We start from the raw sequence: 15,329 nt of genomic DNA on the forward strand, positions 1-15,329 counted from the left end.
GGGTAGCCATGCGCTCAATAAATGCTAATTAATAATAATTTGTTTTAAAAAATATTAAAGCAAATCAACCCCTTAAAGTGGATTGACAGCTTAATCTCTCTATAGGAGAAGAGGGTATAGTCTTACCAAACTTACACTGGTATTACAGGGAAACAATTGGAAGCCAAATTGCTGAAGCAATGAACTCTTAACAGGGCGGTCAGATTCACACCTTCAACTGTCTACTTATACTTATCGTGTACATACCAATCCCCTCTTTACATTGAATTGCCCAAAATTCTTTAAACAAGTTAGGCTGTAGAACACTTGCTCTCACTAGGACTTGGGAATACATTTTGCATACTTTTCGGGCCAACTATTAAATTTGACTCCCCATATTTGGGACTAATCTTTCTCCTCCTCTATCGTTAGTTCGCCTTTGGCAACAGCAAGGTATAAATACATTGCCCAGATCATGTGCTTGAATCATCTCTGTGAGAAGTTGGCCTGGCATAAGCTGTCCACTAGTTATAGTGGGCGCCTTGCACCAGTCCATACAGCCCTTTAGAGGTAATACGTTAAAGACAACCTTTATTGAAAGCCATTCTAGTGGTAGCTATTTAGAGCAGCCTTCAGGCAAAGTCTTGAAGGAATGTAAAGCAGTTTGTTTTACCAGTCTATAATCTCTTGAATGACCAAATGAAAGGAGAACCACACCAGGTATATATATAAAATATATGTTTTTACTCTAAACACACCCTACTAGTCTCTTTATGAGGCTAGAGGTCAAAGCACATAAGTTACACGTAATAACACACAGTAAATTACCACAATTTACGTTGAGCCCTAGGGGCATACCTAACTATAGATCAAGAAAGTGGTATAAGAACCATGACTTGACTAGACACAAGTCCTAGTGCCTGTAGAATCGCTGGGCCCACAAGGAACCACCCAAGGTAGTAACACAGGGGACCCACGGGGGACGTGTGCAGTGTGAGAACACAGCTGCGAATCGCGGTTAGCTTCTATGGGGAAAGTTGCGGTTGGAAATTTAAAAATAAGGGTTACTTAGGAGAGGACTTTGAGCAAACCCCTTTAGACTTAAGGGGTTCTAGAACCAACACCCACAGGAGCACCGGAGTACTCTAGTTACCTCACCCAGGGAAGCCGGGTGCATAGGTGTCTTAAGCTGTCGGGAATCTCGTCGGTTTCAATGCCCATCTGCTGCAAAGTACTGCTGCCGTCGAAGTGGAAAGTGTCTGGTGTGATCCAAGCCTGGATTGAAGATGAGAAGAACCTGAAAGCAGAGGGGACAGAGTCTGGGTCACTTGCCAGTGATCAGGGGCACGATAGTCGAATGCCCACCGATGTCGGGTGATTTCAGGTGGAAGAGGTGAAGCTTGACTCTTCAGCCACGAGGACCAGGAGGTGTCGACTATGACCAGGATCTGGAATCGAGCTGTCCCACAAAGGATGTCGAGTGCTGCGGTGTCAGTGACCGGATTGGACCCAACAAGCCTTGGCAACAGCAACCCACGCAGAAAGTTTATAAATGCTTTGGTGTGGACCAGCAAAGTCCGAGGGACTCACCACGCTGTGGAGAGTCAGGGCACATCCGGAGCAACCAGAGAAGCCCAAGGAAAATCAGAGTTGCCTTCGTAGGGACCCACCAGTCGACGGACCAGGGATCATGAAGGAGCCTCAAGCGGGAATGCAAGAAGCGGTCTCACGGACCAATCGTGAAGTGTAGGCCCACAATATTAGGTGCAAAGGGTACTCGGGGCTTGGGCTACAAGCAACCCAAAGCGCAACTTCAAGAGACGTCAAGAAGTCAATGCACTTGCAAATGTGCACGGTGTCAAGAAGTTCGGGTTCCACGTCACTCACGAGGGCTGCGGGTCTCAGCTATGCTGGGGACTCGGGTCAGCCTCTGAGAAGTCTGGAAATCCACATCTGGTGTTGCAAAGTTGTCAGCGTCCAGCGGGAGCTTCAGAGATGCAGACCGGCAAGATGTGTCTTTGGTGCCTGCCAAGCAGGGGAGTCACTCCTTGACCCCAAGGGAGATTCTTCCGGTCTCTAGTCTTGAGTAAAGCGTTGAAGTTCCAGGTTTATTTGCAGAGTTTCATCCAGGAGTAATCTAAAGTCCTGTTGCCAGGCGTTCCTTACCTATACCTAAGAAAGGGGTTGGACTAACTCTGTGGACCCACCTATGGGAGGGTTTGGAAAGAGGGGTGGCTGCATCCATTTCCTTTGTCCATTTTTACGTCAAAGCAGGGGCTGGTAGCCCCTGCAACCGGTTTGATGGGCTATGCACAGGGACACCAAATTTGCCCACAGTGCAGACTTCAAAGCACTCTCAGAGTGCACCCACCCAGCCCCAATCCACTAAGGCCTGTCTGGGAGGTTGTTACACCTCCTTGTGACAGGAAGCCTATTGTCGAGGCCTCCCCAGCTGGAGTTTCGGTCAGCAGCAGGAGGCCAGACTTGTGTCTGTGGCTGCAGCATCCATTTTGTGATGCCATGGATCTGTTACACTGCTACCGGGTATACCGGTGTGTACATGTCTCTCCCTCTGGAAGGGTGGAATTATTATCCCCACTGCCAGGACTGGGGGTGGGGGGGGGTAGGATTCCAAAGTGTTTGACACCAAACACGACATGTTTTCATGCAGCCATTCCAAAGTTAACATTTACCGCAAGAGTATATGGTCTGGCTGCATCACAGAACAGCCTCAGAGAATAGACTCCGAGCACTGCCGAGGGGCCCTGGTCATGCATGGGTACCCTCTCACATGAAACCAAGCACCCTGCCTTTAGGATTGATAAGGCCTGCCACAGGGGTGACTGATAGGTTTCTATGTGCAGTGATTTAAGGTAGATATAGGTAACCTATATCTAAGTAAGGGGTGCATGCACTACCATACGCAGGCTGCAGTAGGAGTCCTGTGGTGCCATTTTGGAAGGCTTCCCAGGGGTGGCATAATACATGCTGCAGCCCCTGGGAGGCCTCTGGGGTACCTATGCCCTTAGTACCTGGTGTACCATATACAATGGACTTACAAGGGTACCCCAGTAACCAAACTGGAGTGTACCTAAAGTACATGCAATCAATTTAGAGAGGAAGCAGCTAGGCTGGGGTCCTGGATAGCAGGGCCCCAGCCAGACTAAAGTTGAAAAACAGTGAAAAAACAGCAAAAAGTGGGGGTAACCATAAGAAGCAGATCCTACTCTCCTACAATCTCATAACCTTAAAAGGAGTTACACCACTTATATGGTCTCCCCTGCAATGTAATCTTCAAATTCATCCAGTTGAAACAGAGTCTGAAATTACTTTTCCCTGTTGCCTTGGCCTCATAGCATTCATATATTTATAATACATGGGATTTTGCAATCCCTGTATAAACGCCTGGCTCTAATTTCTATATAATCAATGGGTTGTGACGCACCCAGTCACCTGTTATAAAGAACTGCACTGTAATAAGTTATCGCAGTCGAGTTCTGACGTCACAGTGCCTGCTGCCAGAGTCAGCAGCCGAGGCGAAAGGCAGGTCACAGAGCAGCTGCCTATAGCTGGAACGTTGCTTTTCTTTCTTCTGCTCTATTTTTCTAGCTTTAAATGGGTAGCAGAAAGAACATGATTAGTTTTTTAATTTCTTAGATAATTAAGGAAAAGTTCGAATCTTTCTACATGTTTCTACATATTCTCATCTACTGCAGCTTTTATTTTAAACTTACTTTTGTTGAACTTGTTTCTAATATCTTTTTGTTACAAATATCTAACAGGTTTGTCATGTGTTTAATTTTGCAACTTGACCAGGAACACTTTTTATCTTGGTACTGTAACATTCTTAAACGTTAAGGATTAGACATTCATTCAAGTACCTAAATACACATAATAATAAATCTCTCCTATTTTGAGAATTTTGACAAACCAAATCCCTTGAGCTACGTCCTTTTGGTATGACTCCGCTTCAAAGGGGATTATAAAACAAGGAGTTGCGTTGTCTTGTTGCAATTTCTTAATTTATTTATATTCTTTGTAGACATAAATTTGATCAGCCCAGCCAACACGTTTTGTCCATTCGGACTTCATCAGGTCTGAAAAAATAAAAAGAATTCAAAATTGATATACTACATGTACATATTCACATACCAATTCACCTATATACTCTTTCAAGCCAAAACATCGACACGTTACTCCAACCTACAACGTACCTATGTAACAAACATTTATCATTGAATCATTGAATGTATACCAGCGCATGTTATATTTGCATATACATCACTGAGAGTGCCTTGGTCTTGAAGATCGGTCTCCCACTGACTCTTCTCTGTCTCCTGCATCACCCTTTCTGGTGATAATTTGGGGAGCAGGGGGCCCCAGACAATGTATCCACCAAGGGACCCCAGAGAGTTCATCCACCATTTCCTTGGACCTAGCTTGTGCTAGACCTTCCAATCCTTGATTCTCCCAATTGTTCTCTTATCTCCTGGCCATCATATCCCTTGCTTGGACATTCCAAGAGGAAATATTTCATCACCGCTCCCTGTCCGCTCAAAAAAGACTGAAACCCCACAGAAGTGCTTGCACTCTCTCTCACTGCCACTCTCACAAGTAAGTCCACATGTCTAGAGCACTCTGTGAGAAAGTGCCCTCTTTCTGCAGGGTTGTCCCCACTTTTTGCTGAATTGCTGATGTACTTTGACTGGGAAACAACCTTTACAACGCAACTTTTACAACGCACTACCATTACAACTAAACTTTTACAATGCAAAAACCATTACAACGCATGTATTTACAACACATGTTTTTACAACGTAGATACCTTTACAACGCATACCATTACAACGTAAGTATTGGTAAGTATATAATTATATTTAAAATGTTATAGGTTTGGGTTTTTGGGTAAAGGGGTATTTTTAGGGTTCAGAGTCAGTTTTGGGTTTTTGGGTAAAGGGGTACTTTTAGGGTTCAGGGTCAGTTTTGGGTTTTTGGGTAAAGGGGTATTTTTAGGGTTCAGGGTCAGTTTTGGGTTTTTGGGTAAAGGGGTATTTTTAGGGTTCAGGGTCAGTTTTGGGTTTTTGGGTAAAGGGGTATTTTTAGGGTTCAGGGTCAGTTTTGAGTTTTTGGGAAAAGGGGTATTTTTAGGGTTCAGGGTCAGTTTTGGGTTTTTGGGTAAAGGGGTGTTAGACCTGTCTGGATTTTTTGCGTAGTCCCTCCTCATTATTATTTATTTTGTCCCCTTTTTGCCCCTCATACCCTTAATAATTTTTGTGTGTACTACTTTTTATAGGTATTGGTCAAGGGGATAGGTGTTCTTTTTCCCCTCATAATCTTTTACCTCAGGCCCAGAGGCCTGTTTTGACAGGAAAAGTTGGAACCACAAAATGGTGGCTGCCAACTGCCCTAACTGCAAAGCCTAGAACTTGTCCATAGACTAGTATAGGGCGTTCCAGAACCTTCTGGTCCATTCTGGACCACTGAGAGGGCAGCCTATATAAGGCGGAATGCTGGACAGCCATTTTGTCTGTCAGTGAGGAGCAGCTAGAGTGAAGGTTGAGGTCTGGCAGGGGTAGGATCCTGAAGGGTGGTTTCCTCTACAAGAGTAGCCCTCTGTCTAGGGTTTTCCCCCCCCATTACCTGTTGTCCTAGCCAAGTTAGCCCATCCTGCTGATCCTGGGCAGATAGGTGAAAGGGTTAATTCTAGTAGTCTTGGAGACTGAGGAGAGCCCTGCCCTGGGAGCTGAATTAAGAGTTCACCTGTGCCCCTAGTCTGTCCAGTAAAGAGGGAAGAGGGGATTAGTGATGAGAAAGTGCACTGTGGCGTTATCCTGAAGGAGCCCCCCGTTTTTACCCCCCTCTTCGTTATAGTGAAGAAAGGAAATATCTTCACTGAACAACTTCAAGATTTCTTTACCATTGACTGGCTCTGTGGCGTGTGTCAAGCCTCCCCGCCTGTTGGGTGGAAGGTGTGAGGTGAAGAACTTGTTCCCTTACTTGAACTGGGAGCGGGACCTCTGGAACCCCGATTGCGCTCTGTGCCAGCACCCCTCCGGGATCCACTGAGCCTGAGAAGCCTAGCGAGGCTTCCCTTCGAGAGCGGGACCCCGGGGGCGCCTACCGCGCTTTAGTCGCGGTGTCTGAAGTGTCCCAGCTGAAGGGAGAGTGTGGGCGCCTACGCGCATGCCCCGTCGGATGCGGATGTCCCCGGAAGGAGGGGCAAAGAGGTGAGCAGGCCCAAGAGTAGTGTCCGTCTTGGGAGTGAGAGCAGTGGGAGGCGGCAACGGCAGGAGCGCTACCGCGCATGCCCGCCGGAGGAGTGTCTTCCAAGTGCAGCGCGGAGGAGAGGCGCCGGAGGCTTCTGCCGCTGGCCGAGTGATCGGCTCGCTTCCTCCTGCTCGAGCGCCGCGCTGAGGAGCCGGCCTGAGCAGGGAGGGAGAGATCCAAGGCCCGGTAGAGGTCTGGGGGCATTGTGGTGTCTGCCCTTATTACTTCCAGCGCGAGTGCAGCGCGGAGGAGTCGGCCTGAGCTAAGGAGTCTTCTGAGGCGAGAGAGCCTCTTCAGCCTTGGTTTCCCAGGCCCTCGCGCTTGCTATTCCCCTACCTCTGGCGCAGGACTATTTCACCAACATCCCCAACAAGTAAGGAGGTAGTTACGTGGGGGAGTGACTTCCACAAGATTAACCAGTCTATGAGGAATCCTTGACAGGTTTCTATGTAAAGCTGACTTAAGTGGTTCTTAAACAATTTCTTTTTGAACAGGATTAGAAGAAGAACTGTAATGTTATCCCTGTAAAGGAAAATGTTGCTCTGATCTGATTTGAGTGCTGATCTTGCCAAACTATAAAGTAATGCTGTGATGAGAGATGATATAAAGTAAGCAGAGTACAGTAAATGCCTAACTGAGCTAAAAGAAATGTAAGAGTTATCTGCCAGTTTTGGTTAAGTGATCTGTCTATTTTATAAATGCTGGTTGTTAATATGATTTAGAACTTAAAAGTATTCTTGCTAAATTCCAAACAAACTGAAATATAATTTAATAGTGAACTCTGAAAGTAAAAGTACAAAGACATTATTTTTATAAACCAGTACGTATTTTTACAACAAATTGGTGTAGTGTCCTTTTTAAGTGCTATTGCGTGGATTTACTGCTGGGTGGTCTGCAACCTTCACACTGTGCCTCTAGAATTGCATGCCTTACCCCTAGGCCAGGCTACCCTAGGTAACCTGACATCCCAGGTTCCAACAAGGGGTATTTTTAGGGTTCAGGGTCAGTTTTGGGTTTTTGGGTAAAGGGGTATTTTTAGGGTTCAGGGTCAGTTTTGGGTTTTTGGGTAAAGGGGTATTTTTAGGGTTCAGGGTCAGTTTTGGGTTTTTGGGTAAAGGGGTATTTTTAGGGTTCAGGGTCCGTTTTGGGTTTTTGGGTAAAGGGGTATTTTTAGAGTTCAGGGTCAGTTTTAAATTTTTGGGTAAAGGGGTATTTTTAGGGTTCAGGGTCAGTTTTAGGTTTTTGGGTAAAGGGGTATTTTTAGGGTTTAGGGTCAGTTTTGGGTTTTTGGGGTACAGGGGTACAGGATAAAAATAAAGTAAAATTAAATTTAAATTAAATTAAATTAATTCGATTAAATAAAATAAAATTAAATTAAATTATATTAATTTCAATTAATGTACATTAAAAAAATTATTATATACTTACCAATACTTACGTTGTAATGGTATGCGTTGTAAAGGTATTTGCGTTGTAAAAACATGCGTTGTAAATACATGCGTTGTAATAGTTTTTGCTTTGTAAAAATTTCGTTGTAATGGTAGTGCGTTGTAAAAATTGCGTTGTAACGTCATACATCCACTTTGACTGAGTGTGCCCTGGGCTCCTGCCAATCAGATTCCCAGGGTCTATGTCTTTCCCTAAAACTGCATTGAAGACCAAATCCAATTCTCTCTGGCCAAGGTCAGCCCCTGGTAAATGGTACCACAGGTACCATGGGCACTGTGGCCAGGGAAAGCTTCTAAGGGCTGCAGCACTTACTCTGCCACCCTTACAGGACCTGTAACTTTACACACACACACACTGCCTAAGCAGGCTGCATGTTTTGGTGCAGAACAAAGTGAAGAGTCGACATGGCACACATCCCTGTGTGCCATGCCTACAACCCACTGCCCCGGCAATGATCAGCCACCCCTCTAGCTGGGTGCACTATACCAGTGGTGAGGGCACAGGTGCATGAGCCCTGTACCCCTACTGTGTCTAAGCCAATTCTCAGACATTGTAAGTGCAGTAATGCCATTAAGAGTATATGGTGCTGGGTGTTTGTCATTATGAACTCCCCAGCACCATAATGGCTACACTGAAAACTGAGAAGTTTGGCATCAAACTTCTTAGCATATTAAACCCACACTGATGCCAGTGTGGGAATTATTGAAAAATGCACACAGCGGGCATTTGAAAAATGACTTAACACTAGTGTCCAGGCTGAGTGGCTGCTCCCCAGCTGCCACCTCCAGACATGTTTCTGGACCCCTGGGTCCAGAGCCTGTTGCTTTTGGGGGCTGAAACAATGCACATCCTGGGACGAGGTGCCAAGCCTCCTCCCCAGGATTGGCAGGGTCCACAAAGGAGAAGCTTCAAAGGCTTGTCGCCTCTGTGAGCTCCCCCAGGCCTTTTGCTGCTCTCAGCAACTGGTCCCCACCGGTCTGAGCCCCACTTTGGGTGGGAGAACCGACAGGAAAATCAAGTGAGGAAGGGAGGTGTGCCCACCTTTGCCAACCCCACCCCTCAGGTGGGGTAGGCAAGGTAAAGCACAACTCACTGTCCCCACCATCTTGCAGATGGGGGGACAGTGGCCAACCACAGTCTGGCATATGCCCCCCTCCCACTGGATGGTGGTATAATAAGGGATGTACCCCCCCAAGGAAGAGACCTATTGGTCCCAACCTTTTACTTACCTGTAACACCCCTAAATTTAGTATTTAGTGGTATCCTGAACCTTGCCTCCTCAGACAAGCAATGACCAACAAGAAAAGAAGGAGAAGGACCGAACAGCCGTGCTGAAGCTAAGAAGAGGACGCCTACTGACTTGGCCCTAGCCCTACCGGCCTATCCCCACCTCGAACCTGCAGAAGCAAAACCCCGGTGTGTCCTGCATCCAGGAACCTCAAGAACCCTGAGGACCTGCCCTGCCATCCCAGAAAAAGACTTTGTCTCCCTTGAACACCAGAGTTGTTCACCAACAGACTCCAGCTCTGGCAACTCTGCACCCGATGCCCACGGCCCCAGTTTGAGTGGCCCAACACCACATGAAGGTCTCCCCGGCGATCCTGACCTGAGACCCAGTGATCCCTGACCTGCTTCAAGCCTCCAGCCGACACCTGCAGCCTCAATCTGGGTGGGCCCCCCTAACCATGACCAGGAGCTGGTAAGAAGATCCGACCCTAAAATACACCCCTGCACCCGACACCCCGCAGCCTTGGGTGGCCCAACCGACGATGTCTAACCAACCCCTAGTATCCCAACTTAATCAATCAATAAATCATAGCATTCGTAAAGCACACTACATACCCGTGAGGGTCTCAAGGCGCTGTGGGGGTGGGGGAGCTGCTACTGATCGAAGAGCCAGGTCTTGAGAAGTCTCCTGAAGGTCAGAAGGTCTTCGGTCTGCCGTAGGCGTATGGGGAGGGTGTTCCATGTCTTGGCAAGGTGGGAGAATGATCTGCCGGCGGCGGTCACTCTTCGGATGCGGGGGACGGTGGCGAGTGCGCGGTCTGCGGAGCGGAGCTGGCGGGGTGTGGCTGTAGAGGCTGAGTCGGCTGTTGAGGTACGCTGGTCCGGTGTTGTGGAGTGCCTTGTGTGTGTGGGTGAGGAGTTTGAAGGTTATCCTCTTGTTGACAGGAATCTAGTGCAGGTCTCTCAGGTGGGGTTTCATGTGGCCGCGGTGAGGGATGTCGAGCATCAGGCGTGTGGAGGCGTTCTGGATACGTTGGAGTGCATTTCCGTAGTCTAGTCTACTGCTGAGGAGGGCCTGAGTGACCGTCCTTCGAGTTTCGGTGGGGATCCACTTAATAATCCTTCTAAGGATGCGGAGGTTGTTGAAGCAGGAGGAGGAGACAGCGTTGACCTGCTTCGTGATGGAGAGGGTAGAGTCGAGGATGACCCCTATGTTGCATGCGTGGTCGGTGGGTGTTGGGGGTGTTCCTAGTGCAGTTGGCCACCAGGAGTCGTCCCAGGCTGAGAGGGTGGATCGGAGGATGAGGACCTCCATCTTGTCAGAGTTCAGCTTCAGTCGGCTGTTCCTCATCCAGTCGGCGACAGCCTTCATCCCTTCTTGAAGGTTGGTTTTGGCGGTGTGAGGGTCCTTGGCAAGGGAGAGGATCAGCTGGGTGTAGTCGGCGTTGGACATGATGTTGAGGTCGTGCGACGTGGGCGAGCGGTGCCATGTAGACGTTGAACAGAGTTGGGCTGAGGGATGAGCCTTGGGGTACGCTGCAGATGATCCCAGTGGCTTTGGAGCGGAAGGGGGAGGCGGACGCTCTGTGTTCTGCCTTAGAGGAAGGAGAAGGTCCAGTCCAGGGCCATCTCTTAGATTCCGGCGTCGTAGAGGTGTGTTCGTAGTGTGCGATGGGAGACCGTGTTGAAGGCGGCTGACAAGTCCAGGAGGATGAGGGCCGCAGTTTCTCCCTTGTCAAGCAGGGTCCTGATGTAATCGGTGGTGGCGATGAGGGCAGTTTCGGTGCTGTGGTTGCTGTGGAACCCCGACTGGGATGGGTTCAGGAAGTTGTTCTCTTGGAGGAAGCTGGTTAGTTGTTTGTTGACAGCCTTTTCGATGACTTTTGCCAGAAACGGGAGCAGGGAGATGGGATGGAAGTTCTTAAAGTCCTCGGGGTCCGCCTTGGGTTTCTTGAGTAAGGCGTTGATCTCTGCGTGCTTCCAGCTCTCCGGGAAGGTCACTGTCTCGAAGGAGATGTTGATGGTTTTCCGGAGATGGGGTGCGATGGTGCTGCTGGCTTTGTTGAAGATGTGGTGTGGGCAGGGATCTTCCGGGGATCCGGAGTGGACGGTGTTGATAAACTTGATGGTGTCGTCGTCGTTGATGTTGGTCCGGGTGAGCAGGCGGTTGGTGCGGGTGGTGGTCCTCTCCAAGTGGTGGTCACTCCCAGAAGACCTTCGTCCCTGAGCTGCAATGTGTTTGCAAACCGGAGAAACCCATTGAAAGTAACAGGGCACCAGATGACAAACCCTCACCGTGCACCCGACCACCCTAGTGCCGTTGAGAGTGTTCCTTCGGTGCTAACTTGAACCGCCAATTGCCCTGAGCTGAGGTCCAGGAGCTTTGCTCCCACAAACTTGTGGCCTGCTCGTGAGCAACTACCAACGGTAGGTATCCTATCCCCCATTGGATAACATTGGGCCACAGCACTCTGTACCCGGTAGCCCTAGTGTCGCTGAGAGTGCTTTGAGAGTGCATCCTCGATCCCGGAAGACCCCTGAGTCTAACCCAAGAAAACCAACTCTCACAATAAAGTACTTACCTGTTAACCATTAACTCTATTTCCTCCCATCGGATAACATTGACTCTGTGTTGAGTTGGAAAATCTATAAAATCCTATATAACTGTGTACAAATAACCAAAACACATTTACCTATTTACAGAAAATTTCCCAGTCCAGTATCCAGGTATACTACACTGTGTAAGAAAAGTAATCTGCAAAGTCATCTACATGACATCATATTGAAAAGTCATTATAAAGTATGTGTACAATATTTTAAGGTATTGCGTTTCCAGTAATTCTACTGTAACCAAACCAAAGTATATAAACAACTGCAAACCAAACCCTATTGTTACTGCAAAGTATAAATCACTTACCTGTGCCAGGCTTGCTTGGTTCTAAGAAATAAACATAACTAAATAATATTTTGCAAATTGGTCTGATTTCAGTCTTTGAGTTTGTGCAATCATTTGCTGATTGAGTGTGTACAACAAATGCTTAACAATACCCTCTGATAAATCCTTACTGCTTGCCCACACTACCACAAATAGAGAGTAAAGTGCTATCTCCCTTTACCTCTGCCTACCTTTGGGGTTCCACTGGACTCTGTGCACACTATACCTCACTTTGGTATGGTATATACAGAGCCAGCTTCCTACACACCCACACTGCTGTCATGTTCAGACACTCTTCTGCATACACACCTTGTCATTCACCTGCAGGCAGTGCAGCTAAGGCCAGACTCAGCACCGGCATACGCAAGGACTCACTTTTCCTGACACAGAAAGTGGCCAGGGATCTCTGAATCTGGCTGCACTTTTTTCTCTTCAAACGCTAGCTCTCATCAAGCTTGTGGACAGTTTTTTCTAGTTCCCGATCTCTATAGCACCACAAAGCCCTTTACTTCTTAGACAAAGTACATCAAATAGTTGTCATTCTCCATTCTCACAATTCTATCTTTTTGCGTTAAATGAGTTCATTAGTGTTATTCATCTGTGCCAATTTTTGTCCATTAACAATCTGATTTTAACTCTGCAGATGACTGAAGAGGTGAAGAAGTCTCAGAGCTTGAACTAGGAAACAATGACTCGAATCCAGGAGTGATGAGCAATTGGAAATTCTCAAGTACTGAAAACTACTGAATTAAAACATTGTTTTCCTTACTCAATACTCTACATTGAACATTAACAAAGCTCCTAAGTGAAAATACCCAAAATAATTAATAGGTTTGAGCTCTTTGCACTAAACAGCCTCTGAAATGGGAAAGGAACACGTGTAAAATGAGAGCTCAGTGCACGTACTATTTGTAAGAATATTTTCTCTCAAAAGAGACATTTGGAGATGAATACAATAATGCAAAGTAATTAAAGCTGAACACAGTGCACCTGAGAATAACTTTGGTTATAGCTTCAAACTGATGGTACTGATATAATGCAGCAGAGAAGATAAAAGCAACAACACAACATTTTATCCCTGCACAGAAAGTGGGAACTTTTGTTAGAAATACCAACCCCCTCAACATGATGAAACAAGATTTATTTGAAGGGGCCATCCTATTTAAGATGATAGAACGAAAGCAGTGCATAAAAAGTCATTGTTAAAGATCTTTCAAAGACCTCAGCAGAGCAAGACGGCAGAGCACAACATTCAGTGTAGAAGATACCCGCATCCACGTCTTTCTCTGTGGTTCATCGACCTCTTCATAACTACGTAGAACCTTCACAATGAAGGACTTTCTTGGTATGATGTTTGTCTCGTTGGGAAAAGGGAAGGTAAAAGGGACCTTCTGGTGATAGTGAAAACTATTATCATTCACAAGCCTATTTCCTACCTTGACCTGAATGAAAAAAACTTTCTGATGTATTAACACTAAACACGTCAGATGCCTCATCAGTTCTTTATAAAAGTCTAAATATGTAAACGTGTGTAAATCTTAAAGTTTCAACATGATTTTAATTCTGTATGAGAACCTACATGTGCATACGTTGGAGACATTCTCATAGGTGCTGTGGCCCAGCTCAGTAAAAGTTTATAGGATAACGTAGGCTAGCCCTAGAGGTGACATCATAAGCACTCCTTGGCATGTATGTGAGACAACACCAGGCTTGGAGATATTAACTCCAGAAAACAATGTTATAACTGTATTGAATTCAAGAACAGCTTTAGTTGTCAATCCTATCTCAATCAAAATGAGACAACACACAGCTGGGAAAAGCATTATCAGTGCATTAAATTCCAGAAAACCTTCATCCAGAAAAGCAGTTTCACAAACCAGGAGAGAACAGACACTGGGGGAAAACCTCAACAGTGCTTTGAATGCCAGAAAGCCTTTACTCAAAAAAACCATTTCACTGAGCATGAGAGAATACACATTTGAAAAACCTTATCCTTGTTCTGAATGCAAGAAAAGCTTCCATCGGAGAAGCAGTCTTACTAAACATGAAAGAACACTCACTGGGGAAAAACCTCATAAGTGCTCTGAATGTCAAAAAGGCTTCCTTCAGAAAATCTGTCTTATTCACCACAAAAGAACACATACTGTGGAAAAACCTTATCAGTACTATGAATGCCAAAAAAGCTTCTATCATAAATATATACTCAATCAACATGAGAGAACACACACTGGGAAAAAACCTTATGAGTGCTCCAAGTGCCAGAAAGGCTTCAGTCATAAAACTAGTCTCACTCACCATGAAAGAACACACACTGGGGAAAAACCTTACAGATGTTCTAAATGCCAGAAAAGCTTCAGACAGAAAGTCAGTCTTGCTGACCATGAAAAAGATCATACTGGGGAAAAACCTTATAAGTGCTCTGTGTGCCAGAAAAGGTTCTGTCGGAAAATGAGTCTTACTTACCATGAAAGAACACATACTGGGGAAAAGCCTTATCAGTGCCCTGAATGCCAGAAACGCTTCAGTCATAAAAGCGGTCTTACTCAGCATGAAAGAACACATACTGGGGAAAAGCCTTATCAGTGCCTTGAATGCCAGAAAAGCTTCATTCAGAAAACCGGTCTTACTGAGCATGAAAGAACACACACTGGGGAAAAACCTTATAAGTGCTCTGTGTGCCAGAAAAGGTTAATTCGGAAAATCAGTCTTACTTACCATGAAAGAACACATACTGGGGAAAAGCCTTATCAGTGCTCCGAATGCCAGAAAAGATTCAGTCAGAAAATTACTCTCACTCAGCATAAAAGAACACATACTGGGGAAAAGCCTTATCAGTGCTCTGAATGCCAGAAAAGATTCTGTCAGAAAATCACTCTCACTCAGCATGAAAGAACACATACTGGGGAAAAGCCTTATCAGTGCCCTGAATGCCAGAAAAGGTTCATTCAGAAATCCGGTCTTAATCAGCATGAAAGAACACATACTGGAGAAAAGCCTTATCAGTGCCTTGAATGCCAGAAAACTTTTACTGGGAAAAACCATCTCACTCAACATGAGAGAACCCACACTAGGGAAAAACCTCATCAGTGCTCCGAATGCCAGAAAAGATTCAGTCAGAAATATAATCTAATTATACACAGGAGAAAACATACAGTGAAAAATGTATGAGTGCCAGAATGCCCCGAAAGCTTCCATCGTAGCCGATCTCACTCAATTTGAGATGACACACACTGGGGGGAAACTGTATCAGTGCTACGAATTTTGTAAAATCTTTAATTAAAAATTGGGTCTGAGAATAGGTGGCGTGGCCAAGATGGCGGAGTGAGCGGACGTACTCCCGGCTAGCTCCTTCGGCCCCGGCTTACCCGTTGCTGTCCCCTGGCGCGTTTCTCCCCCGCGCTATCCAGGTGGGGGCCGGAGATCTGGGAGACGCTACGGTGCCGCCCACGGAGCTGTGTGAGCTGCTTTGGCG

The 15,329-nt window shown here is 46.3% G+C and overlaps 1 protein-coding gene across 1 annotated transcript; it reads left to right on the forward strand.

Annotated features, from left to right (window-relative positions):
- The first annotated feature begins 13,651 nt into the window (after positions 1-13,651).
- On the forward strand, positions 13,652-15,085 carry LOC144804754 (uncharacterized). The gene has a single exon (XM_078671927.1). It carries the CDS (start codon positions 13,652-13,654, stop codon positions 15,023-15,025), a length of 1,374 nt encoding a protein of 457 aa, XP_078528053.1. The 3' UTR covers positions 15,026-15,085.
- The last annotated feature ends 244 nt before the right edge of the window (positions 15,086-15,329 follow it).

This window comes from Lissotriton helveticus, chromosome 1_2 (genome assembly GCF_964261635.1).
Source record: "Lissotriton helveticus chromosome 1_2, aLisHel1.1, whole genome shotgun sequence".
Taxonomy (NCBI): domain Eukaryota; kingdom Metazoa; phylum Chordata; class Amphibia; order Caudata; family Salamandridae; genus Lissotriton; species Lissotriton helveticus.

Bases quoted from the DNA above. Each gene is read 5' to 3' on its own strand.
- LOC144804754 (XM_078671927.1), top strand. From the start codon at position 13,652: ATGAGACAACACACAGCTGGGAAAAGCATTATCAGTGCATTAAATTCC.